General features: G+C 41.8%; 1 protein-coding gene across 3 annotated transcripts in view; it reads right to left on the reverse strand.

Moving 5' to 3' along the window:
• Positions 1 to 25,326, reverse strand: part of FES (FES proto-oncogene, tyrosine kinase) — a 251,416-nt gene that overhangs the window by 56,057 nt on the left and 170,033 nt on the right. For all 3 annotated transcript variants that reach the window (XM_068275262.1, XM_068275263.1, XM_068275264.1), the window contains 5 exons: positions 24,956 to 25,142; positions 19,435 to 19,512; positions 8,575 to 8,784; positions 3,185 to 3,307; positions 1,193 to 1,246 (listed from right to left, as the gene is read on the reverse strand). In XM_068275262.1, the coding sequence (XP_068131363.1) occupies positions 1,193 to 1,246; positions 3,185 to 3,307; positions 8,575 to 8,784; positions 19,435 to 19,512; positions 24,956 to 25,142 (652 nt within the window). The remainder of the gene's footprint in view (positions 1 to 1,192; positions 1,247 to 3,184; positions 3,308 to 8,574; positions 8,785 to 19,434; positions 19,513 to 24,955; positions 25,143 to 25,326) is intronic.

The following is a 25,326-nucleotide window of genomic DNA, read 5'->3' on the forward strand; positions in this document are numbered from 1 at the left end:
GTAATTTCAAAGTCACAACAGAAACGATTGGGTCTCCACCTGGATTTCAGGCCGATTGGCCAATTTATTGCAAGTAACACAGTGCAGAGCACAACATTTCGACCAATGCGGCCTTTATCAAGTGTTTCGGCCTGAAATCCAGGTGGAGACCCAGACATTTCTGTTGTGGATTACAGAGGTAGTTAATCAGCTCTACTGATACACTTATAACCCTATCGGTGCATGTTTGTGGTTTCTTGCAAAATATGTACTGTTGTTGGGCTTTGTGGACAGGGTTGGGAAACACTGCTATACATGAACACTCCAATGCAGAGAGATGAGTGGAAAATCTTGCAGCTTTGTTGCAGAAGATAATACACTAATGATGGGAACACAAGGTTTCCCATCCGATCAACAGGTGATCTGACGGGAAGTTGTACCGTCCAAATTGCTCCTGATCAATTAAGGAATCGATTTTTCGATGATAACTTTGCAAAATTAATTCCTTTTTCGATCGGAAACAGATCGTACATGTCAGAAATAATTGCCGGATTTCCAATGATCAGATGGGAAATTGCATTGTGTGTTCCCAGCATAATGCCCCGATGCGCTTAACTTTTGTCATAAATTTTTCACTTATTGTTTCCTACTTTACTTAATACCATTTCAATATATGACACATAAAAATTGCTTTAATAATCTGTTGTCCTTTATTAGGTTTCCCACTTTATTTTTACTACATATTTTCTTGCCCATAATAACTTGTGAAATAAGTTTATTGCATCATGGTCTAAGTGCTGTAAACTCATGTCACTTTTTATGACGACAGACCATTTTTAAATTTCTCCTCAAACCAAACCGGGTCACGAAAACGACTGAATTTTCCACTGAAGTCACTACACTTTACACAGAGCACCTTGTAAATATATAACTACTAACTCATGCATACTAAGTAAATATTTTACTTATGGCTTGACTACCACCGTGAGATCTGCATGACAGATAATACATTTTGTTATGGTCTCAAAAATAATGTTTACTCTTGATATATTCTTCTGATACTTCTATATTCAATTTAATTCTGCTACTTAAATTAGATTTTTGTTTACCCTGTTCCCTGCTGTTTGTTAGTTGTATAATGTTATTATCTGCTTCTATTAATAAGAAGTATTTTAATGAGCCTGAATCACATTAAGTAAAATAGATAACACACCCGACCAATTCTTTCTCCGAGGATGACTTCTTCGTGCTCAAGTACCCATTTGTCCTGTGTGTAGAAGGAAATTAAAAAAAATATTCATTATCTCTGTGACAAACAATGAAATTACTGCAGAACATTTCGCACTTATTTACATGTGAACTGGCAGTATAGACTTACTGGAATCTTATCTTTTTTGGCACGGTTGATAAAAGCTGGTGGTAGACGTGAACTATTAAGTTATTACTTTTCTGAAATGGTGACAATTTTATATTTAGGGCACCAACCTTTCCTCTGTTGTCGTGATTTCCATCGATATAAGCTTATGCCAGGAGTTGTCAATCTATAGTCGCTCTTTTTTTCAAATTCCAAAGGTTTATGTATAAAGCTGGATAAGACGACCTCTCCTGAAGGTCACAGCTTGCATACATATCTGACTGTCATCATACACCTATGGCTATCTTTACTCACGGTGCTTATGCAGATTATACAAGGTCTCAGGTGACAGCTTAGTAAACCTTTCCCTCTATGTAGGCACAGAAACGACAAGTTAGGAGTTGCCTTACAGCAGAGATGATGTACCTTGGTAGTTGTGACTGTCATTTATATAATAATGAACATGATTATGAATATGTTTTGTCATGATACTTGTTCAAATTGATAATAATGCCACAGTTGAGGACCCCTGTAGTCAGTGTTGTGAGGGTCATACTCCTCTAGTAAGCAATGAGTCTGACAGGTGAATGCTTACCTCTGGTGTGATAGCTGACTAATCACTAGACGTTAGCATATTAAATTGGGGAAGGGATCCACCTGTGCTAATGCAGCTTACTGGTTCACATGGACGCTTGGCAGCGGCGGGGCGTCTGGAAGCCATGTCGTCCTGTGATGTCTCGTTCAGGGGCAGCGGTACGACAATCATCAGCTTCCCGTCACGATCAGCGTTTTTTGTCCCCGCAAGGGGACATTAAGCCGTGATGTCTAGGTGACCATGGACGCCGCATGCCGCTTCTAGGCCCGGCTGAAGTGACGTGGTAAATAGGGATCGAAACGCTGCGTTTGCGCAATCGCTGGTAATTGCGCAATGCTAAACGCTCCCATTCACTTGAATGGGAGCGTTGAGCCAACGAGTCCCACACGCTTGGTGGTAAACGCGACAAGCGTCCGTGTGAACCAGCCCTTGGCCTCAGGCCGGGTGCACACATGGCAGAAACACTTGCGGAGCGGGAACGCTGCGTTTTATGCAGCAGTGTTAGTCTATAGGACACAGAAGTACCAGCGTTGAACTTGCGATTTACAGTAAGCATTCTGCAGACGCTGGTATTGTTGCATAATATTGCAGACTGGCTGCCAAAACACACATAATGAAAGTCTATGGTAACGCATATACATTGCGTTTTTCATGCGTTTTTTTTACTGCATTTTTGATTAAAAAGTAAAGATCTCTGATGTGTTTCAGCTTCCTGTTGTCTTCCTAGTGATTTGCATAAATTAAAAGAAAAACGCATACAAAACATATGCGTTTTCCATTAGCGAACAGCAAATGTATTAAAACGCACGCAAAACGCATGAAAAACTCATCTGCGTAAAGAAAAAAGCAAAACGCACCGAAAACACAGTAAAAACGCAATATAAAATCGCAAACGCACCATCCTAAAACGCTACTTTTTCACGCTATGTCATATGTGTAATGCTTTCAGGATTAGCATATGAAAAGTTGAAGCTGTGGCAGCTTTTAGGGCATCATTTAGGGTAGTGATCTCCTGAATAATCCAGTGGCCACCTGATTATTTTCTTTGATCTAGTGCCTCAAAACTTTCATCTCAGTCTCTACAAAACACAAACAGGCCACGTAAAAATTTGCCACTAAGGTTCTTACAATGCATACTGTAGATCATTTTTTTTTATAGGTTTTGCATAAATGCAAGAGTTAGCATTACATAACATGTAAATAGTGTTTTCATAGCTTGCATGCAGATACACTGCTGTTTAAAGTGAGTATCCTACCTTTACAATGGCTTTAGTAAGGATAACACCACTCTTCTTTGTAACTACTTGCTTGCTCTTCAGAAAATGGTCAACTAGCAATGGGATTGTTGAGAAGCCTTCCCCTTCTAGTCTGTACGTGTTCTTAGGAATGAAAATAACACAGTTACGATTTAGTGAAAATATTTAATGGGTGGTTCTATCATTAATACCTAATCTCAAAATAGTTTGTGCAGCATTATGTACATTTTCATAACTAAATGGACAATTCCATCAACAAGGTGCTAATAACATTTGGCTCAGTTTATCTTTACTGACACTAACTGGTTAACAGAAACTCTGTGGGAAACATTTATCAAGAGTATTGGTAGGTTTTTATAAATCCATGCAGAATTGTCTCATAATTCTTAAGAAATCATTAGATAGTGCAGTTTTCTTGTTAAACTATTCTTAAATAGGAGGAGTTAGGAAGGCTTTCAGACAGTGCAGTGTGTGAAGGAAATTACAGCTAACCATAACCAATACATCTGCTGTATTGCATCAATGCCCACCAATGGAAGGGTTAAACACAGAACAGCTTCACAGGATCAGCAAGGGGGAGGAGCATGCCACAAATCATGTCTAGCCTACACTGCACAATCTGTGTAGAAGTGCTATTAAGCACTTAATCTGCGGTATTTTAGGGATAAATTTACACTTTTCTTAACTGTAGTGCAGTTCTAGAAATTCACGCTAAGCTGCCACTATTAAGTGGGATTTAAGAATTTTCTTTTTATCATGCTGAACAGTTCCCCCTGCTGGTTAGAACTGTTTAAGGAGAAAAAACTGTCAGTAATGCTTTGATAAATCTGGCCATGTGACCCTGCTGAATATTGTGTCTGCATAATAAGAGTCACAGGGACAATTTTGTATTTTGCCTTCTTAAAACAGAAGGTATTTGCAATAATTCAGCTTTAAAGGGAAACCAGAGACGAAGCAAATTCAAAGTTTTATACATACCTGGAGCTTACTCCAGCTCCATCCGCACAGATCGCTCCCACGCCGCTGTCCTCAGCCTTCTGGGACCCAGTACCGGAGCTGGAGAAGGCTGAGGACGGCGGCCTGGGATCGATCCGTGTGGATGGGGCTGGAGGAAGCCCCAGGTATATATAAAACTTTGAATTTGCTTCGTCTCTGGTTTCCTTTAAAGCTGAATTATTGCAAATACCTTCTGTTTTAAGAAGGCAAACTACACTGAGCATTGGTTTTCAGTAGGAGAGCTTTTCGGTCTCTTTTAGCCCCCTATACTTTACTAGTAGTTTTGGGTCACACAGAGCTGCTTGGTTACTCTAGGATAATTTTGGTGACCTGGACTTTGCAGTGTAAAAATGGATTTTGCTGTCACAGAGGTTTTTCCATAAACGGGTGCTCATGTGAGATCATTTAATGAATAGGGCATCCATTAAGGATGAAGCACCCCATCTACGTTGAAGCAAATTACATGTTGCACCACATCTCAAAACCATGAAAGAAGCAGCAGCATCGACCATTCATTTACGAGCCTCAATAATGCAGAATTGTGGCCAGGCTTTGACAAACCATTAATATGAAGAAGCATTATAAGAGAAAATGGTGTGAGTTATGTTAAAGCTTTTGCTATTAACATTTTCAGACTAACAGTATTTTATTAATCTCATTACTTTCTTAACTGGAGTAAACTTTAAAGACCCAAGATTGTAACTATAATTGCAGTCATGAATGTAAAATGCAACCAGAGAAGCGTCTGTATGTCTTCAGTGAGGGGACAAAACTCCAAGGGGACTTTGGGACCCATCCAATAATATATATTAAAAATATGTATTTCCCCTGGAGTGTAGTGATGAGGTGGGATAATGTAAATAGCTGTATTTAAGTTGAATGACAGTGGTCATGTGATCACTGGTCTTTACAGGAACTAATAGGAAATCTCTTGGCTCTGTCTTAGGTCCTGGCAGTCTTGGAAGATTTAAGTCATTAAATATTTTAGCTGCTGTCGATAAATGATTTAAAAATAAGGAAATTTTAATGCACGTTTATTTTGAATTTGCTAATTTTTGTCACTTGTTTTCTTCTGTTAATGGCAATATTATAAATCAATTACCACAATGTATTTCAGTGCCATAGAAATAAAAGGGAAATATAAGTAGCAGTCAGGACATGCAAGTCAGTCCTTTATACCCAAGTGACCAACTGTGCATCCGGATGCGCTGGTTTATAGAACACATGCACACTACATGGAAAACCTACACAGCAGCTGAGATAGTCTTTTAAAATCTGTGTTTCATTACTAGTGTAAAAAGACAAGTGAATTTTTTTTTTTTAAGAAGTCTATACTGCACTTTATAGTATTTTACGGACTTCTTTTTTAGGGTTGCTTTTGGTCTTTTGACCCTAAAATGACTCATTACTATTCCACTTTATAACAGATTTTATACCTACATATATGTTTAAGTGAAGCACGCATCACTCTGCTATAAAGAAAAATGCTACTTTGCAGCTGTTGTTTGCTCATAATGTCTGTAATTCTAGAGCAAACCATAAAAGAGGAATTTATGTTTACACATATATGAGCACTGTCTGCTTACTGTCACGTTGCCAAAGGTAATTCTGGCTGGAAAAAAAACAAGCAATAGTAATTTAGACTTAATAGTGCATATAAAATATTTTCAGTATATTCCTTATCAGTGTAGTTTGACTGGTTAAGTTTTCATCTTAGGCTTAATTTAATAAGTTGACAATGGCAAGACAAACAACCCAGTAGTAATTAGTCTAACATCAATAAGCTGTTAAAATTATATTGGTGGCCTGGTACTGTGAAGATTTCATTACTGAAAACAGAGGAATAAAATCTCTGCTAAGCTTTCCACCAGGGCAGGGCACTGCCCTGGTGATGAACAAAGCAAAGCTGGCCTCAGGGAAAATACCTTACACTGCAGATGGCAGATCAGCAAGCACCTTCTGCAGACCAACCATCAGCAGGCTAGCCAATAGGCATTGCCCAGTCATGTCTGCAAAACAGGACTTCTTAGCCCAATAAATAGAGCTGGTAAATTTGGGGGGTAATCAGCCAATCGACAATTTGAGTGCTCCCATAGACTCTAATGTAGAATAGCCGCTACAAGGTGCGAAACTAGAAATTGAGGCATGAGGATATTTTTCCAAAATATGGATATTTTTTTTCCATTATAAAATTGTATCTGCTACAAAACATGTTTTTGTTTTCTTCCTGTTACAAAATAGTATCCACTTCAAAACACTGTTAAGGCTAGGTATTGGTGGTGCGGGGCTTAAGGTTAGGCATCATGGGGGTGTTTAAGTTTAGACGTCCGGGGGGGTTTAAGGTTAGGGGTCAGCAGCTGGGTTTTGATGAGTCAGATCTTCTCCGTGCCTTATAACAGTTAAAGTTGCGCAGGGCGCCGGGGGGGGGGGGGGGGGGGGGGGAGGGGGGGGGGGAGTTGGTGTCTCTCATAAAATCTCTGTAATTTGGGTGCTTGGCAATAGCCAGACCCGACTCATACCTTTAGAGGACAGGGTAAGCAGGGAGTAGGGGAATATATTTGCCATATTCCCCTCCTTTGCGTAGCACAGGGAGAGCCGTCTTTAGCCCCCAGGGGACTGCTGCCAGAATAACATGAACGTGGTTTTACGGTTAGGAGTCAGGGTGTGTGTGTGTGTTAAGGTTAGGCATCAGGAGGGAGATTTTAAATTAGGCATCATGAGGGGGGATTTACGGTTAGGTGTCAGGAAGGGGTTTTAGGGTTTAGGCATCAGGAGGGGGGGCTATAAGGTTAGGCATGGGGGTAGGGTTAGGGGTTTGGCATCAGTACAGGGAGGGTTCTGGGTGGGAATATGGTTGGGTTTAGCTGTAGTAAAATATTAATATCATTTTCCGATATTTTACCAGCAGCTATTTCTGATTTTGATAAGTGATTACAATTACATGCAGTTTTAATATGAAAAGTGCTATCATTGTGGTATTTACAGTAATTACAATATTTCCTGCCCAATTGTCCTTGCCCCTTTTTTTGCATAGACCCCAATAAATGTCATCCATAGGTCCAGTGATACAGTGGTGAATGCAATGTCTCCATTCATTTCTGGCAAGCATTGCTAAGGCCTAGGTTTTTGGCTTAAGACAATCATTCATTCAGGTAGTATAAGGGATAGCTGTTGCTGTAGGTGGTCTGCCACAACATTGGTACTATAAGCCACAACTGCACAGCCTAGAAAGATTTAAGAAAAACATGTCAATCATTCCATGGCCATTTTACCAGCATATTTATTCTTTATGTAATTATGAGTGTCAGAGAGCACTTCTGCTGAAATCTTGTCTGGTGCAAGGTGATAGACCAGGTGAAAAACTGTTATCAGGAAGATACTATTATATTTACGTAATCTACCACAAACTGTAAAGTATATGGAAATCACTAAAACTAATGTTCGATGTAAAAAGTTTTTGTTTAGTGCCTCATGGAGGAAGAAGAGTATTGTCCAGGATGCAAGCTGCCTGGGGGAAGGGGGGAGCGGAGGAGTATTGTCTAGGCCACAGGCTGCTTGGGATGCAGGCTATACGGGGTCAGTGTTATTGTCTAGGATGCAGGCAGACTTTATACTTTATAAAGGTGGGGAGGGGTTATTACCTTATGTAGGAAGGTACATTATTCAGGTAAAGGGGGGCAGAATTTTTATACTGGCCACACTTTTACTAAGGTGTGGGTAACTTATTTTACTGGCCACACATACTGGGGGGATTAAGGGATTTTTTGTACTGTCCACATTCATAAAGGTGAAGATGGGGTTGTATACTGGATACACTTACTAAAAGGGGGATGCAGTAATGTTGCACTTTCCTGTCAAGAGACTAAACATGCTGCTCTTGCCAGTACATTTGAGCATGTTTACTGCATGATCATGCGTGCCTATGAATCTGCTGCCTGGAGATTTGGGTGCAGGGTAAAACAGCTTTCCCTTCTCCTGCACAAGTCCCAGCTGTGTTCATTACTATCCAGGCCACCATGGATAGGGGGGGGGGGGGAGATGTAATTCGTCTTCCAGCTATTGCTGGCGGCCGAATTACAGCATTTTTGTAGTAATTTGTGCTCCGTCTTTTGACAGTGCCCAAATTACTCACTGAGTGGAGCTATAGCAATAATTCCTATTACGGCCTATGGTGGCGCCGGTTGCGACAAAATCTCCTGCGCTGTTTTTACAGTGCTCGATGAACATTACCAGAGTAACTGAGTTGTGGACAGGTCTTTCAACTATTGTGTGATGTTTGTTACATTATTCAATAAAAAAAAATCTATGAAATGGAAACCATAGGTCCTCCTTGAGCAATAAAGGAATAGGAAGCAGAGCAGAAGGTTGCAAGTTGGGTAAACATGGTTACTTACATCTACAGACTGAATGATGAAATGCCTTGGCTGTCCATCCCACAGAACGGAAAGCACATACTCTTGCTTGCCCTGGCTCTCACGAACGAGGAAGTCCCCATTGTTTACTAAAAGCCCCTGAACTTCAGAACGCGGAATGGCACCATGGTACCAGGTCTGCTGAGAGAGTGGCTTCTGGACATCTGGAATCAATGGCACAAGAGGCGGTAGCTGGAAAAAGAAAAGGAAAAAAGGAAGGGGAATAAGAAATTGTGGTCTCACATTTACATCAAATTTGAAATATATTACAAATAAATTAGCCATGAGAATGACTGAGAGAACTAAAAGAACAGTTGCCTATGTATCATTTTTTTTTCTAGTACAAATTTAAAAAAGTAAAAGAAGCAACCATGGACTTAATGGGAGGCTCCACAGCTTATGGTGTGTTTGCAAATACAGAAAGTCTCCTATTCACAAACAACTCAAGTTACAAATGTCTCATACATACAACATTTATGTACTAATGTACTTACTGTTTTTATAATTACATTTTACAGTATTGTATAAACTGTTGTAAATAGTTTAAAGCACATTGAAATAAACTAAAAACACTGTTATACTGTATGTCCAAATCCAGAGCCGTCTAAAAAGTAAATCGTATATATACATGTTCACATATATCTCTTTACATAATATCCCTGTGTCTCTGTGTCCGCTATGTCCCTGTGTCAGTGCTTTTTTGCACTGCGCATGTGCAGGGAGGGACGCAGAGACACTGAGGAAAGATGAGGAAGGACGGGGCCAGAAGGGGCGGCCGTGTGCGCGCGCAGCAGGCGTGGTTGATGGGCTTGCGCACGCGGTAGAGTGGTGACAGACCTAGCCCCTTTTTTAAACGGGCTAAGGTCACTAGTATAAATATATTACACAACAGTGAAATTGCAAGAAAATAACAGTTACTTGTGTTTGCAAATTTTTGTGCTCCAATGTAACATTCCATATAACATTACTATACATGTAACTACATGTAATACCTGTGATTTTAATAATAATAAAAAAAACAGGGATTTTTTTCAGACATGTTGAAGTTGTCATGACTAGTCATGTTTCGCACATAGCCTACCCCTTTAAACACAACAGATTTCCTGGGAATATAGAAGAACTGTCCTGAGAAAGTTGTCAGGAAGGACTCAAACCCACACACCAGGAAAATGTTGTTTACAGCAGGGCCAGATACACACATGCCTAGGGTCAGAAAACCCGTTTGACTCCAAGCTTCAAAAGGAAACTTTCAGACAACTCATCTCTCACCATTTGGTGGGTGCTCTTATCTGTATTTGAAATATGAGTATATGTTATACAAAGTGTAACAATTCATATTTTGCTATTTTTAAAGTAAAATGAACACCAGTAAAGTGTGACATATAAATCCTGAGTGAAAGTCAAGTGTTTAGCAAAGTTTAATTAATTCTTGCAAAAGTCGAAAATCCACCATTTCATCTCTTGGGGATGCAATGGGTTAATATACTTATGTTTCATATCTGTACGTGTGGAAATATGAGTAGATTATGATTTTACTAAGGTACGGTTGGTGAATGCGCATCAGCGGAAAGGACACACATATTTATATAAACTAACCCTGATTGAGTTTATTTATATAAACTGTGACATTTCGCTGAAAGCTTCAGATCTCCAAACAGTTCAAGGCAGTTGTCGACTTCTCCTAAATGGCTTGAGACTATAAGAAAATGTGCTCAAAGGCTTGTACAAGGTCTTCTGATTTTAAAGTACCGCTGATGTGAGAAGAATATGGAGGCTGCCATATTTATTTTCTTTTAAACAATACCAGCTGCCTGGCAGCCCTGCTGATCTATTTGGCTGCAGTAGTGTCTGAATAATGGCAGTAGGTGATGTATAGTTTTTTTCTTCTCTGCCAGAAGTAAAGATGATGACATGCAGGCTCATTGTGGATCAAACACCATGAACAAATTACATGGCAAATATCAATCATTTCTTGATCTATCTTCTATTTTTTAACTTCTCACTTTGCAATGTATTGATTTGGGAACCACGTTTAAAAAAAAATGAAGCAAATACTTACCTAAGGAGAGGGAAGGCTCTGGGTCGTATAGAGCCGTCTCCTCTCTCTGTGCTCTCTATCCTGTGCTGGCTCCCCCCCCCCCCCATTTCAATCCCCCACCGAAAGGGTATTTGGAAGTCTTCCGGAGCTGTGTCCTCCCGAAGACGTGCGGCTCCATACTGCACAGGCATGAGCGTGCAAGAGAGCGTGCTTGCGCAGGTGCAGTACAGGGCCGCCCTTCTTCGACTTCTGAAGCCTCCTTCGGCCGGATAAAACAGCATTTGACTAAATTATTCAAATACGGCTACCGGGAGAGCCAGCACTGGAACGAGGGGACCAGGAGAGGAGCGGGAAGGCTCTTTAGGACCCAGAGCCTTCCCTCTCCTTGGGTAAGTATCTGTCTCAATTTTTTAAATGTGGTTCCCATTCACTTTAAGTAATATGAAGCTCCCATGAGCCTCAGTGGAGTTTTCCAAAAAGCTCTGGCCTACTGTGCAGGATTTATTCTGGGGAATGGGAGGTTGCACCGAACAATGGAGGACCAAAGGATGGCGTGGGAAGCCTCTATAGGATCCAGAGGCTTCCCTTTTCTTAAAGTGACTCTGTAACAAAAATTACAACGTTTTTTCAACCATCCTACAAGTTCCTAAACCTATTCTAATCTGTTCTGGCTCACTGCAGCACTTTGTACTATCAAGGTCTCTGTAATAAATCAATGTATCTTTCCCCTGTCAGACTTGTCGGCCTGTGTCTGGAAGGCTGCCAACTCTTCCGTGCTGGTCTGTTCCTCTATGCACACTCCAGTGTGTGTTTTATTTACATAAGCCAGCAGCTTCTCTGCTATCTTATCAGTGATAGAAGAGAGCTGGATAAAAATCCTCCTCTGTTAGGTTGTGAAAGTAGCTGGCTGACACATAATGAGGAATTACAAACACAGGCACAGGCAGAGCTGTCTGCAGGAAGCCTGTCATGTTCAGTGCATGAGAGAAGAAGGGGACAGAAGGTAAACACACAAATGATCTTTTGAGATTCAAAAGGAAAGCTGTATACAGCCTGCTTGTGTATGGATGTATTTTCTATGTGTGGACATATTGTACATCAATCTATTTCCTGTTTTGGTGGCCATTTTGTTTGTTTATAAACAAACTTTTTAAAACTGTTTTTGACTACTTTTAATGCGGCGGGGAGCGGTGAAATTGTGACAGAGGGTAATAGGAGATGTCCCCTAACGCACTGGTATGTTTACTTTTGTGTGATTTTAACAATACAGATTCTCTTTAAGTATGTGAATTTGTACCTGAGGTTCGCCTCCTGTTCAATTTAAATGTTCCTTTCTAACAAATGTGAATTTGAGCTTGCTTAAAGTGGACATGAACTCTTGCACAGGACAGATTGAAAATATATAGAAATGCACCCTGTATGTATTTAGAGAGTTTAGCCTGTCTAATCCCCCCTTATCTGAGACTTATCACAAGCCTCATTTGATCTATCAGCTGTGTCAGCTGGCTGCTTTGGCAGAGCAGCTAATTTGTAAACACAGGATGTTAACCCAATGGGCTTGATTCACAAAGCCGTGATAACTCTTATCACGGTCGCGCTAGCGTTTTACACAAGCTATAACGCGCGTAATGTTTTTCACGCTCAAACGCGAATTTGTGAGCCAAAATCGCGGCCGTTTCCATGCAAAAATTAGCGTTAATATGCATGGCCAATTGGTCATTCAGAACAAATCATATTGTTTAACTGTTCTTTGTATTTTGCATTTGTTAATAGAAAGGGTGGAAGGCAGAAAATCAGGAAACTGCTGTGTGATGAATCATAATGTAGAAGTGGCTTGTCTTGTTTGAATGCTGTTCTACAGCAAATACCATGTGGCAGGTTATATTAGGAATGCCCCATAACAATACATTACATTTTAGATCTTTGTGTACAGCTGAGAAGTAAAAGCACCTGCAGTGTACAAGAGTAAGTGGAATTTGGTATTTCACCCCCCCCCCCCCCCCCCCCCAAAAAAAAAGCGCGAGGAAAATGCTGCCTTAATCAGATGTGTGAGCAATTTTTAATATTTTATACCCATCCCTGATCCACCTTGCTTACATTTGCAGAAATAAATAGTGTGGAAGTATGTTTTGGTTGACCACAAAACAATAGCCATTTGGCCTTTGTGCCTGTCTGAAAAAATCCTTAGGATCTGCTCCCTGGGAGTGCCCTTGATCATCTCTCTCAGCCTCAGGGCCAGATTTACCATAATGCAGTGTAGGAAGTTACCGTGCCTACAGGCGCCTGATGATGGAAAGGCGGCTCACTCCCCTCCTCTGGTACCTCTCTCCCTCCCTCCCCCTCTATGCAGAGTCCTGATGATAGTGTAACTAAGAGGTTACTCACCCTGCTCTCAGCATTCCACGGACAAGATCTCCCTTCAGTCGGGGGCAACGTAATACTGAGGATACTTCTGGCTACCCAATACTAAGGAGTACCTGTAGCTACCAATGACGGGCAAAGGAAGTAAGGGAGAAGTGACAGCTGGGCCGGCCAGCACACTTGCAGTGTGGTTTAGTGGGTGCTTGTAGGTTAATGGAGGGCGAAGTTTAGTTTTTCCAGGACATCTGTGCCTATAAGGCTCCTGTGATGTAAGTCCAGGCCTGCTCAGCCTTGAAGGTTGCCGTTTTTAGGCAAAGGCATTCCAGGCGACTGCCTGGAGTGCCATTGGGCCTTGGAGGGCACCATGCCCCTGGAGTAAGCCCCGCCACCAAATTAAGAACGCCCCTGACTAAGCCCCAACCCCACAGGTGTCCTATTACCTGTTTCTGCTAGGTGTATGTATGCAGCAGCAGGAAGTTCGGTGCGCCCTAAGGAGTAGGAGCACTGCAGGTCCCTGGAGAGCAGAAATCACAAGGTCCGGATAGTCCCTCTGTGACACCTCTCCCTCCCCCCCTTGTGCCTCCTTCTGCCTCCTTTGTGCCTCCTTCAGTCCCCCGTGCCACCTCTGCTCCCCATGCCTCCTTCTGTTCCACTGTGCCTCCTTCTGGCCCCTTTGTACCTCCTTCTGTACCCATGTGCCATCTCTGCCCCTCTGTACCTCCCTGTGCCTCCTTCTGTCCTATTATGCTACCTCTATCCCATGTGCATCCCTCTGTCTTACTCTGCCTCCTTCTGTTCTTTTATGGCTCTGTCCCCCAAAACTCTTTGCATAACGTGAGTTATACTAGCAAAGTGCGAGTTGTGTACATAATGTGCAATGTGTACACTATGGGCTTGATTCACTAAACCGAGCTAACTCATATCACGGCCGTTTTCACGAGCAGAAAATGCGCACGGAAAGGGCCGTGAGGTTCTCTCACGCGGGCGGAAGAGAGAAGGCCATGACGACAGGACGCGCAGACAAAGGGACGTCCCACCCACCGCATCACGTCACCACGGCAACCATCAGCCGTGGTTCCGGAGCAACAGTCAGGCGCCCATAGCAAGGGGACGGATGCACACAGCGGCAAAGGGCAGGTAGACGCACACCCACCACCACCCATGCGTCCTCAACTTCTACATCACATATCAAATTAATCCAAGCAAAATATAAAAATAATAAAGTGGATGTAAAGGGCAAATATTTTATAACTAATCTTATTAATAGCAGCAACCACTGTCGCTTGCTGAAGTCACAAATTGACGTAAATATATATATTCCAGAATAGTCTAATGCTGCCCATGGTATAAAACTGGCCACACTGCATCAGGACACCCAGACCCCCAATATTAGTATGAGATAAACAGAAGAGTGAGCTAAAATGAAGCAGGTGTTAGAAAACTGAGCTTATGGTGCTCTTTCACCCAAACTGCCCCATAGGCTTCACTTGGGAGAATGCATATTATAGTTTGATGTCTCTTGTACCATTACCTTTCCCTCACCATTAATAATTTAGGATGTTTCTTTAGTTAATAACTAGAGATGGCCCGAACGGTTTGCATGCAACCAACGCAGGTTCGCATTCGCGTCAATTGGCAAGGTTTATGTGAGTTCGACCCGCCCCCTATACTACATCATTGGGCTAAACTTTGACCCTCTCCATCACAGTCAGCAGACACATGGCAGCCAATCAGGCTGCACTCCCTCCCGGAGCCCCGCCCCCCCCCCCCCCCTACATATGAGGCAGCAGCGTCGGCCATTTTCTCAGTCTGTGTGCTGCTGTATTAGTGAGAGTAGGGAGAGACATTGGAGAGATAGGGAAAGTGATAGTTAGGAGGTCTGTTAGCTTGCGCCTTGCTGATATTTGTTGATGAAAAGCACCCCAAAACAGCTCTTTTGAGAGCTAATGTTCTTGTGATGTGTTTTTTTTTTTGTGGCCCACTGACACTGCATATACAGCCCTGTCTGTCGCAGCTGGTCCTTGCTATATACTGTGCCAGGCCCAGCACATTCAGTGCCTACCTTTTCACTGCACCTGTGTGACTGCTGCACATTGTATTATAATACTAGTCACTGCATACCTTTCACTGCATCTGTGAGACCGCACACTGTTTTATATACCAGCATTCAGTGCATCCATTTTCAGTGCACCTGTGTGACTGCACATTGTTTTACCAGCAGTCAGTGCATACCTTTTCACTGCACCTGTGTGACTGCACACTGCTATACCAGCAGTCACTGCATACCTTTTCACTGCACCTGTGTGACTGCACATTGTTATACCAGCAGTCACTACATACCTTTTCACTGCACCTGTGTGACTGTACACTGTTATAACAGCAGTCAGTGCATCCATTTTAACTGCACCTGTGTGCCTGCACATTGTTATACCAGCAGTCACTGCATACCTTTTCAGTGCACTTGTGTGACTGCACATTGTTCTACCAACAGTCACTGCATACCATTCACTGCATCTGTGTGACAACACGTTGTTTTATATACCAGCAGTCAGTGCAAAACCTTTTCACTGTACCTGTGTGACTGCACATTGTTCTACCAGCAGTCACTGCATACCTTTTCACTGCACCTGTGTGACTGCATTTTGTTATGCCAGAAGTCACTGCATAACTTTTCACTGCACCCGTGTGACTGCACATTGTTATACCAGCAGTCAGTGCATCCATTTTCACTGCACCTGTGTGACTGCACATTGTTCTACCAGCAGTCACTGCATACCTTTCACTGCACCTGTGTGACTGCACATTGTTATACCAGCAGTCACTGCATACCTTGTCATTGCACCTGTGTGACTGCACATTGTTCTACCAGCAGTCACTGCATACCTTTTCACTGCACCTGTGTGACTGCACATTGTTCTACCAGCAGTCACTGCATACTTTTCACTGCATCTGTGTGACAGCACGCTGTTTCTTATACCAGCAGTCAGTGCATCTATTTTCACTGCACCTGTGTGACTGCACATTGTTATACCAGCAGTCACTGCATACCTTTCACTGCATCTGTGTGACTGCAAACTGTTTTATATACCAGTCAGTGCATACCTTTCACTGCATCTGTGACTGCACAATGTATTATACCAGCAGTCAGTGTATACCTTTCACTGCACCTGTGTGACTACACATTGTATTATACCAGCAGTCAGTGTATACCTTTCACTGCACCTGTGTGACTGCACATAGTTATACCAGCAGTCACTGCATACCTCTTCACTGCACCTGTGTGACTGCACGTTGTTATACCAGCAGTCACTGCATACCTTTTCACTGCACCTGTGTGACTGCACATTGTTATACCAGCAGTCACTGAAACCTTTTCACTGCACCTTATTCTGTCAGCAGTCACTGCATACCTTTCACTGCACCTGTGTGACTGCACATTGTTCTACTAGCAGTGACTGCATACCTTTCACTGCATCTGGGGGGTTTGTGCTGCTCACCTTTCCTGTGGTATTGTTCGTGGCTGGGGGGAGGAGGAGAACTTACCTGACATCACTGAAGAAGAGCAAGAGGAGATGGATAGTAGGTCGGCATCTGACTCTGTGCAGATGGGGTCTTTCATGCTGTCCAGCCTGTTGAGGGACCCCCGTTTAAAAAAACTCAAGGGGAATGACCAGTACTGGGTGGTGACGCTACTAGACCCTCGGTATAAGCATAACGCATGTCACAGCACAATGGAATAAAGGTGCCATTACCAGTAATCTTCCTCTTCCTCCCATGTCCACACAGGCAAGGACAGGACGCTCTAGCGATCTCATGGTGATGTCGGACATGAGGACATTCTTTACTCCAACCCTTCCGCATCCACCAACGCCTTGACTGGCAGGTAGCCGACTACCTGGCCTTAACTGCGGATGTAAACTCTCTGAGCTGCAATGAACCCCTGGACTACTGAGTGCGCAGGCTTGACCTGTGGCCAGAGCGGTGACAATTTGCCATCCAACTTCTGGCTTGCCCTGCCTCAAGCGTCCTGGCAGAAAGGACCTTTAGAGCAGCTGGAGGCATTGTCAGTGAGAAGAGAAGTCGCCCAGGTCAAAAAAGTGTTCAGTGCCTCACCTTTATCAAATCCCGGGGGGCTACTGCCTGCCCGAAGACTAAGTCAGCCCCCACACAGCATCTCTGCCTGCAGGCTACTTGACTGCCTTCTCCGCCACCACCAACAGGGTCCAGGACTCCAGGTGGATTCCTAAATTTTTAAGGCTGCTGTCAGCAGCGGCTGCTAACAAAAACAATTTTTTTCTGGTGCGTGTACATGCCTGCCTAATTTTTCTGGCTGCACTGCGGCTGCAACAACAAAACAAAAGACATGTACATGTGTCAATTCCGCTTCGTGATCATTACCTTGCCACGGTGAATGGGCTTGCGTATCACAATGAAGCAATGACCAGACCTATATGAGTGTGTTGGGGGGCACACCCAAGATAATAAGGTTGTTGCTTCATTGTGGAGAGACAAAATCTGCTCAGCTGGACAGTCACTGTTGTTCTGTCATTGAGCTACCTCAGCCCGACCATATGGGCTTGAAAACCGCCATCGCCTGCACCAGTCTAGCACGGCCAAACTACACAAACAGCTGTTAGTGGTGCGTTACACAGTGAGTTTGGTCTGTCAGTGTGAAGCAGTACACTAAATACACTACCGGATTGATGTATACACACGCAAGATGTTTTAAAGCACTTTATGCCTCCAATTTAGCAATGCAATGTGATTTCTGCCCTTAAAACCCTGCTGTGCGTCAAATCTTTTGACATGTATCCCACTCCGCCATGCCCCCCCCCCCCCCAGGTGTTAGACCCCTTGAAACATCTTTTCCATCACTTTTGTGGCCAGAATTAGTGTTTGTAGTTTTGAAAGTTCGCCTGCCCATTGAAGTCTATTGCGGTTTGCGAAATTCGCCAACTTATGCGGAAGTTTGCGTTCGAGGTTCGCGAACCTAATATCGGAGGTTCGAGCCATCTCTATTAATAATATCTTTTCAGTTAATGTTTCAGTTTAGTTTAGACTCCTATGGCTTTTTCCGCCTAACGATGGAAAGTCATGTGCTAGACATCTGGTGTAGCTTCAACATTCACCTGGCTTTATAGACAAGACAAGCATCTTCAAAGCTCATAACTCTGCTTTAGCATCAAGTACTACGTAAGACACTTTTCTGCAGTTTAGGAAATGTTCTTAATGTATATTACTGCTGTTACCATAACCCATTCTATAAATATGAATTCTATTCACTGTTCTAGACTAGTGCAGATGGTACAAGCTTTTCAAATTAACAACACATGACCTGATAAACACCACAGCGAGTGGGCATTCCCCCTCATCCTAGTGGCATTTACTTATAGATAAAAGGGGGGCAGAGGATATAGCATGAACTAGTCATAAAAAATCCAGCTTGATGGTTCTTTATTTTATCTAACAATACAAGTAGCGGTGACAGCTGCATAGATATATGATTGTTGCCTGGTAAAAATCATCTAATTTCTATATATAGTAAGTACCACTCTTCGGTCACTCTCTCTTTCCCTTCATGTATGCCTTTCAGTGTAAAAGATATCTAGAGCTACTGTCTCCTCCGTATCTACCAAGATTTTGTATTGCTCTCTGATGTATTTATACATAATAATCAGGTTACCTCTCAGTTGTCTTTTTTTCCAAGCTAAATAAGCCCAGTTTGTCCAACCTTTCTTGGTAAGTGAGACCTTCTATCCCTCTGATAAATTTAGTTGCCGGTCTTTGTACCTGTTCTACAATGTCAATGTTCTTTCTATATATTTAGTTGCCGGTCTTTGTACCTGTTATAGAATGTCAATGTTCTTTCTATAGTGTGGTGGCCAAAACTGTATTCCATATTCCAGATGTGGCCTCACAAGTAATTTTATACAGAGGGAGAAGTACACTAGCATCTCATGATTTTATTTCCTCTTTTATACATCTTTGAATTCTATTTGTTTCAGCTACTGCTGCTGCTTATCACTAAATATGGTTCCTGAACTTGTTTTCAACCAGTATTATCAAGTCCTTTTCCAAGTCTGATGTTCCGAGCTGTATATGACTTATTATATATGGTCCTCTACTGTTGGCAAGTCCCAGGTGCATGACTTTGCATTTATCAACATTACATTTCATCTACCATATGCTTGCCCATATGGCCATGCTGCCGTTGACTTGCTGTAATATGTCACCATCCTGCTTAGTGGCTGGTAGTATTTACTGAAAGTAACAACACTTGAGTTATTCTACGATTCTCTGCAGATCCCTTCCATTTACAATGATTAGGATCAGCAGCGCACAAGTGGGGAGGGGCCTTAGAGAATAATATTATTTTAGATGCATGTAACTTGATGACCAGTTTATTCAATATATGAAAATTAGGCATAAACACTGATACTCACAGAAAACTTCGGTCGAAACAACCCAGAGATGTGATTTTTTATAATTTCAAGGGTTTGATTTTTGCAACTTTCTTTATCCTGGATAAAAAAAAGGAAAATATTTCCTAGTGAGATTGACAGTATGTTTACCAAATAAGACAATCACTATCCAATACCTGCATACACAATAGTGGCCATCAGAGAAAGCAGTAATTCTAGCTTGCACTTCCTGCCCATTTTGACTAGTCCAATTCCAAGCTGCATTCAATTTGCATTAACTGGAATGTGCGCATTCCCACAAGTACACCTGCGTGTCTCCATCACTGGTGGTCATGCACATGTGCACACTCATTTTTCAATGGGAGCCAAATCCCTCTGTCCCTTTTCCCTCCTCATTTATCCCTCTTTTAGGACTGATGTACAGATCTACATAAATATATGTATTTTTCTACTGAAAAATGTGTTTACTTGATTCTAAACTATATTCCCAACTTTATATTAATTTTTTTTCCAAATGTCAATATGAACGAAAATGAATGATTTCAGAAATGACCAGTGTGGTTGGAATTGTAAAACGTAGGGCTTGATTTATTATCCTCCGTAGCGGTATGATTATTTCTGGATTTTAGGGTCTTTTCTGAAAGTTTCAGACCCTAAAACCAGGAAAAAAATCATGTTGCTAGAAAGCCAGCAGCAGCCCCAGCACTCACTCACCTCCCTGGGCTCCAGCGCTGCAATTTTCCCTCCTTCCTCCGGGTGTCGCTGTAACTCTGTAGTGAGATCACTGACAGCGATCCCAGAGTGAATCAGAGTCTTCATGGAGAGGAAGTAGAATGGCTAACTGCGTCTGGATCCCCCGGGAGGTGAGTAAAAATGCCCTCTGCGCTCCACTGCTCTGCATTGAGCTCCCGGCGGCTAGCCCGAGCTTAGCTCGGGGCTACCGCCAGGAAGGTTAAGCTGCACTGCTAAAGGAGCGCACCTTAATGTGAAGTAGTGGCCACTATGCATGTCTTACATAGCAGCGCTCGCTCCTATGTAAGGAGCGTGCCTACCTTAGATAGGAGCGTGCCTTAACTATTGTTACTATGTATAGGAAGGCACGCTCCTTACATAGGAGCGAGTGCTGCTATGTAAGGCATGCATAGTGGCCGCTCCTTCCCATTAAGGTGCGCTCCTTTAGCAGTGCAGCTTAATAAATCAAGCCCTATGTGTTTTACTATGAATTAATTGTGGTATGCATGACTAGTGGTGTGGTGGATATGTGATTATAAGTGTGGCAGGAGCGCACTTAAAGGAAATCTAAAGTCACCTAAAAAAAAAATCAGTTTAACCACTTTAAGGCGCAACTAAAATCAAACTGAATGAGTATTCTCGTCCAGTTTGCAAGCAGCGGCACCCCGGTGGTTTTCCGTTTCAGCAATTGGGGAAGAGAAGCATAGATTCTCCGAACCAGTTGCAGTGCCTGTAATGAATGGACATGGCTCCGATCAGAGGCCATGTCCATTCATAAGCAGAAATGTGAATGAACAGGGGGAAAAAACCTCAACACTTCCTTGTAAACCAAAAAGTGTTTTTCGCCAACTAGTGGTGAAGTGTTAAAATACGCAGAACAGTTTTTTTTTTTTTTTTTATAAAAAAAAAAAAATAACAGTAAAGTACCCTCATGGCATACTGTACATGTTAAAAAAGCTAAGTTCCTTAGGCAACTATTTATGGATTTTTTTTTATTTGTTTGCTTGGTAACTGGGGTGGGGGAGGGGGCTTTGGAAGTGATTTAATTATATTAATTTTAGTACATAAGGGCTTAAAATTGATGGGACACAAAAAAAAAACACAGAAAAAATACACCTTTATTTCCAAATCATATATTGTTGACATACATTGTACTAGGAACATACTTTAAATGCTGTGATAGCTGGGACTAATGGGCAAATAAATGGGTGGGTTTTACTTATAGTAGCATTGCTTATTTTAAAACTTCAGTCAGGTAGAGATGAAGAGAGATGGGCACAGCTACTAAAATACCCTTTATTAGTGGCTGGGTAGACACACACAAGTTACAGCAGTGGGGGGATGGCAAAGTCTGACAGCTGTTTCACAGGGACTAGCCCTGCTTCATCAGAGACCGCTGATGAAGCAGGGCTAGTCCCTGCAAAACAGCTGTCAGACTTCGCCATCCCCCCACTGCTGTTACTTCTGTGTGTCTACCCAGCCACTAATAAAGGGTATTTTAGCAGCTGTGCCCATTTCTCTTCATCTCTACCTGACTGAATTATGTAATATTTTTGGAGCACGCTGCAGGTAAGCCCAGTGTGGTTGTATCCGTCCCTGCTGCATTTAGTGCCAGTGTCTTCAACCCTCTTTGCAAAAAATTGCTTATTTTAAAACTATAGGGGGTGGAATTTGAGAAATAGTGTATTTTATCTTTTTTTGTGTGTGTACTTGCCTTTAAAATGCATACAAAATAAAGTAATTACTGAAAACAAGATATAGATCATTTACATGTGATGAATAGTGATAAAGTTATTGGTGAATGAATGGGAGGAGCACTGACAGGGGAAAATTGCTTCTGTCCCGAAGGTGAAAACACCTGGGGGGCTGAAGTGGTTAACTTACCTGGGGCTTCTTGCAGCCCCCAGGAGTCATCTTGTGCCCCCCCCCCCCGCAAAGCTGGCCGGCCATGCGCCTCCTACCATACCCGTTGCCAGCAGCGTTCTGCGCATGCGCAGTATGCGAAAATCGCTACTGCACCTGCACAGTAGCCTCTGACTGGTGGCGACCAGCCAGCTTTCACCACTGTTCCGGGGGAATCTTGAAAGGATGGCATGGCCCCAGAATAACTCCAGGGGGCTGCAAGAAACCCCAAGTAAGTTAAAATTATTATTTTTTATTTGGCTTAAAGTGGAATGAAACCCAGCATTTCTTCTTTGCTCTAATAGGTTATTCACAGCATATTATATACAACCAGCATTTTTTTTTTACTAGAGCAGCATTCAAAGGGTTACACACAGGACTTATGCAGGGTACACACTATAAGATGTTCTGGCCAATTTACTGTTAGATCGATTATTTCCAACATGTCCAATTTGCTTTCTGATCGCTCTCCAAGCATTTTCCAACTGATTTCTGTTCACTTTAATAGGAAGTCGATCAGAAAATGCTCGGAAATCGATCGGAAAGCAAATCGAACATGTTGGAAATAATTGATGCAAAGTCAGCTCTCAGAGCACAAAAAGTGTACTTTGGGAACGTATAATCTCTAAATGAATACTAATACTTACAGTATGCACAAAAGCAAATATGATAACCATATGGCATATAAAAAGTAGGAAAACATGTTTTTATTGAATATTATGTGAAGGTTTTATACCGCTTTAAGTAAGTCTTTTCAGATGTCCCTCTTTCTTATCTTAAAAAGTTGGCAGGCATAAAAGTAGGGGGAATTTGAGAGTGACTTACAATAAAAAATAGGTTTTTACCTACCTATCAACCCCTTTTACCTGTTTGTACACCTTGTTTAACTGCAAGATATTTCTAATAAGCCATTTCTCATATGTTTTTTGACAAATCAAGTTTAAAGTGTTATTGATTTCTGTATTTATTTGTTTTATATTGTTACTTAGCATGGGGGTTAGGTTTATTTTATGTTTATCTTCTAATTTCTGTAGTTGACTAATCACGTTGTTGATTTTTTTCCTTTTCTCTTTTAATGCTACTTTGGTTTAAAACCTCTTGTATGACACATTTAAGGGTATCCCACAGTGTTTTTCTTGGGATTGAAGGTGTACGACTGGTCTCATAGAACTCAGTAATTGCTGATTGGATTTTTGGGGCAACCATGTTGTCCTTCAGTAAGTCTGAATTGATTAACTAGTGTCCTGCCTGCTGGTAATCCTGTACCCGTCTAATTCATAAAATAACTGACACAATCAGCTAGAGTATAAGTCCCTATCTTTGTTTTGATTAAATCTTTCACATTATTTTGCAGTATTAGGAACAGATCTATCCATGAGTAGGTATTGTGGGGTATAGTGTAGAATCTGTAGTCCTTTTTCTAAATTTAAAATGTGCCAGATATTGAGTTTGTTGGTCCCTAGTCAGTTTTAAATTATGCCCCTTAGGTGTTTAGAAATTATAGTTTTTTGTTAGGGCTATCTAAATATGGGTCCAAGGTCATATTAAAGTCACCTCACAGTATTATCTTTCTTCTTTCTTTCTTTTTGATACTGTCCAACAAAATTTAGAAAAATGTAAACTGTACTCTATTTGGAAGTGCTTAATTTTTGCATTGTTCCTTTAGTTGAAAAAATGAATACTTCACAGCTGAGATCTGATTCCTTAACTTCAATTCTCTATAGATCAGTACACGCAAACCACGCACAAAATCAGAGCTATTTAGGTCTAGCTTCAGTGGTGCTGATATGAGTCTGGAGCTGCTTTGCTGCCATGCGCTGACAAGAACCTCAGTTTTGTCACCATTTAGTTTAAGCCCCGTCATCCGCTCCCGAAGCTCAGCTAAGCAAGTGTTTATTTTGGGAATAGGGCCTAGTATGTCATGTTTAATTGAAAAATATAGCTGGGTGGTATAAAGATAGCAGTGGTATGTCAGACTGTTTTTGGATGATTTTTCCAAGTGGCAGCATGTATATGGTGAACAAGGGGGTAGTATTGAGCCCTGATAAATCACAGGACAAAAAAAACTTAAACAAATAAAATAGTTATTATTATTGATTTATAAAGCGCCAATATGCCGTGGTGCTGTACAAAGTAGTAGTCACTCTGTCAAACACTTAAAACCAATGTTCTTATATATGGACTTCTAGAAGGCTAGAAATTGGGTGACACAGTAAAACGTGGTTTAAAATGTGTGACCCTATAATTTAACTTTTAGTCAGTACTAAAGTCACCAAAAGTGTATGGTGGTAATGTAATTAATACAAGTGTTATTAGGGAAAGACCACAAAGATCTGTCGTGCTTACCCCAGTGAGTGGGGTACATCTGATGGGTTCAGATGGCACTTATGTTTATCACAGAAAAATGATTATAACAAGTTACGAAATTTAGAAAATGATAAATCTTATCAACCTACCACACACAACACCCAGCAGACCTAGTACTAAATAGTTCAGTGCTGTACGACAGTTCTCAGCAATCTTCTTCCAGGAGTCCACAATCTCTCACAGCCAGGCTTACGCTGCTGTACACCTAGTTATGATGGTCCTAGCTCCCATAGAGGTGGGGCACCATCTAACATTACACAATGGGATTTTGGACTACTAAAACTAGATTTCAGTACTGCTGTCCTACAAAATAGGGAAGGATGAATGCGTGGCAGGGGAGGATGCTGCACACCCCACTACACTACAGAAACAGTAAGCATTGCAAAGCAGTATTCAGCCCTAGCCCTGCTATGTTTTTTTTACATATTCCATGTGACTGTTGTCATTTACCTAATTCAAATTAAATAGATCATGCAAATATTATTACGGTGTTTTTCTTATTTTTTTGTTTCTTTAATAAACTTGTAGATTGTGTACTCACAATTGACGAGATGGACAGTCCATCATCCTGTAACTGAAGTGCAGGGGGAGGATCTCTTGAGCCAATCTCATTCATCTTCTTCTTCAGAATGTCTCTCTGACCCTGCAGCTTGGTCTGGTTACATACAGATGCTTGATACTGCACAATGGCATCCTGAAGACATTGACATCTGACCAGCAGATTCATCCTATGGTAAAAGAGAGGTTATGTTACCAAGGAAATACAGTATCTCAATTCACAAAGTGATGACTATTTTCAGTTGCTTCATAAAGGTAAAGCACAAACAAATTAACAAAGGAAACAATGAAGAGTAAAAAGTCCCCAGTACACTGCTGATCAACTGGGAGCTTGTAAGAACATCAACAGCCTTT

The sequence above is a fragment of the Hyperolius riggenbachi genome, chromosome 3 (genome assembly GCF_040937935.1).
Source record: "Hyperolius riggenbachi isolate aHypRig1 chromosome 3, aHypRig1.pri, whole genome shotgun sequence".
Classification (NCBI taxonomy): Eukaryota; Metazoa; Chordata; class Amphibia; order Anura; family Hyperoliidae; genus Hyperolius; species Hyperolius riggenbachi.